The 2,642-nt window shown below is 47.7% G+C and overlaps 1 protein-coding gene across 1 annotated transcript in view; it reads right to left on the bottom strand.

Annotated features, from left to right (window-relative positions):
* The window catches only part of LOC106807742 (ATP synthase mitochondrial F1 complex assembly factor 1-like), a 6,246-nt gene extending 4,676 nt beyond the window's left edge, over window positions 1–1,570 (bottom strand). Inside the window, exons 1-2 of the mRNA XM_014810194.1 lie at window positions 1,237–1,570; window positions 195–391 (exon numbers count right to left, since the gene is read on the bottom strand). Of these exons, the coding sequence (XP_014665680.1) occupies window positions 195–391; window positions 1,237–1,385 (346 nt within the window). The 5' untranslated portion in view covers window positions 1,386–1,570. The remainder of the gene's footprint in view (window positions 1–194; window positions 392–1,236) is intronic.
* Between the last annotated feature and the right edge of the window lie 1,072 nt (window positions 1,571–2,642).

The following is a 2,642-nucleotide window of genomic DNA, read 5'->3' as shown; positions in this document are numbered from 1 at the left end:
TCTGATTCTCATCACTTTTCCAAGTTTTCTTGTTCAAGTCAAAAAAAAATAAAAATAATTTCCCATGAAATCGATTATGGATTTTGATAACCAAGCGCTTGGTTCGAGCCACTGTTCAACCGATGATCGAGTATAATCGATAATCGTGACATCACTACTCATCGCTCCCGTGTATTTTTTACCCCGGCTCACACCTGCCATCTTCTGCGTCTCGCTTTTCCTCGTCTTCTCCTCGACCTTCGCTCGGAACGCGTCCGGCGCCTCGCGTCGCATCCTCTCCAGCTTCGCTCCGTACTTCGCGTAGTGCGGGTTGTCGTGCAGCATCTTCATCTGGTCGTCGAGGTCGGAGGATGCTGCGCACAGCTGCCTGCGCTGCAGCGACGCGGCGAGGCTGAGCGGCGAGCGGTCGTCCCGTCATGATCACGGCGCGGGGGTCAGCACGTAGTGCGAGCACGAGAGAGAGAGAGAGAGATAGAGACAGACAGATTACGATGACGAAGGAAGATGATGTGTGATAGCGCTAGCTGTACTTAGGCTGAGAGGGTCTATGTCCCCCAGGGTACTGCCGGAACGTACCCTGGGTACGGTCCGGCATACCGGAACGTACCCTGGTACTACCTAATATGCCGGACCATACCTCGCCTACTCCACTAACGAGTCTAGGGAGTCGCCTACGCCTACTTCCTAACCCCAACCATATCAAATAGTTACCAGGGTACGTTCCGGCAGTACCCTGGGGGACATAGACCCTATGAGCAGTACTTAGTGCCACGTAGATCTACCTGTGTAGCACCTTCGCTCCACGTTTAGACCGGAAATTAGCTAGCACATGCAGTGTTGTATTTATTTTTAAAAGGTAAATGCAGAAAGTATGTTCCGACAATGTAAAAATCGAGTACGGGATGTAGTAGTGGTTATAAAATTGATCTTCTTAGATTTTACTCCTACTGCTAGTCCTAATAATATGTTCACTTTTGTTACGGTATGTGTTACCTTCGTTGCCACTAGCAACGAAATTGAATAGAAGTTAGAGGTTAAGCCCGGCGCACACGTGAGTAATTTTACTCAAGTAAAATGATGCATGCGTCAAAATACTCACGTGTGCGGCGGATTTCCGTTGAGTATTTTGAAGAATGCATCATTTTACTTGAGTAAAATTACTCACGTGTGGGCCGAGGTTTAGTGTAGTTTTGTGTGTTTTTAGTAGTAATTGTATTACTGCTACAGATTACTCACCCTCTTGCAGCATAAGCATCGCCGTAAGGCATACGCATGAAGACAGCTGCCCTGCTGCCCAGCCTCACTACCGCACCGAGAACACCGCACAACATCTCCTTTGATATCGTCTGACGTAAACTCTCGCTTAGAATGAGGGACGAATGCATTCAGGTGCTGGCTCGCACTGCGGTGCAATACTGCGTCAAGCTGCCAAGGCTAGCGTGATCTACGATGTTCCCAAATTCATGTAATTATGATGTTTTAACGCGTGTGCTACGAGAAACAGCACATCTCTTGAAAATAGTGACTAACTAGAAATTACCACACACGATCACGCACACGATGCGCGAGGCCATTGTAATTCACGTCCGCGCCATCTAACGATCGCTATCATAAACATAGCAGCTCCCGTACGGGCACCGGTAAACTCGACTGTGTGTGCGTGCACGGTGCGTGCGTGCGTGCGTGCGTGCGTGCGTGTTTGCTTATTTGTGTGGTTGGTTGTTTGTGTGAACGCCACGCGTGTGTGGCGCGTGTATAGCTGCGCGTCGATGGCTGTGCGTGTGTGGCTGTGCATGCGTGTATGAGTGTGCGTGTGTGGCTGTGCGTGTATGAGTGTGCGTGTATGAGTGTGCGTACCTCCTCCTCCTCCTCCTCCCCGCACGCCACACCGAGCTCCTATAATCACACCATTACTCCAAGAGATGCCTCTAATAGAGGCTAAGCTATTGTGCGGCCGCGCAGGGCTCCGTTGTAGCCCTGCCTCTCCGAACCCTCATCCCCTGCCGCGGCGAAGTCTCATGTACTGTCTACAGTCGACATTGTGGGGATGTTGACCCTGCTACGCTGCTGCTATCTGCTCGTCTGATCGGGTGAAAGTATCTCTTCAGAGTTCATCACTCGATGGGGGAGCGATCCGTAGTGATGTACAAGCGCGGGAACATCTTTGCACTTACTGGTCATACACATTCCCTACTACTTACATATTATTATAATTTTATTATATTATTATATTATTTTTATTTTGTATTAAAATTTTTTTTTTTCATGTATGATTGCGATAATCGATGTTTTAATCAGACCCCAGCGTCAATAACTACTGATATAAATCAAAATCAGAGAGCAATCGAAATTCCTCTATCATACTACTTTGAAGCTTCCTGGTCTCCCTGTTCGGAGCTGCCATATATAGTACCAGGCAGAGATAATAGTGTATCTATGTAGCATCAAATATCTACTCCTGATTGTATACTAATTATAACCCTAACCATTACCCTGACCGTGACCCTAATTCTAATCATAATCATAACCATGACCCTGACCCTGACTCTAACCATAATTCTAACAACGCGATCTAATCTGTCACACATCCTCTGCTCATGGCAACCAGTTGCATTAGTACGTGTGTGGGTGATAACCGCTAG

This window comes from Priapulus caudatus, unplaced genomic scaffold (genome assembly GCF_000485595.1).
Source record: "Priapulus caudatus unplaced genomic scaffold, Priapulus_caudatus-5.0.1 Scaffold232, whole genome shotgun sequence".
NCBI lineage: Eukaryota > Metazoa > Priapulida > Priapulimorpha > Priapulimorphida > Priapulidae > Priapulus > Priapulus caudatus.
Note: the sequence above shows the minus strand (reverse complement) of the source record. Positions and strands in the feature narration are given on the sequence as shown.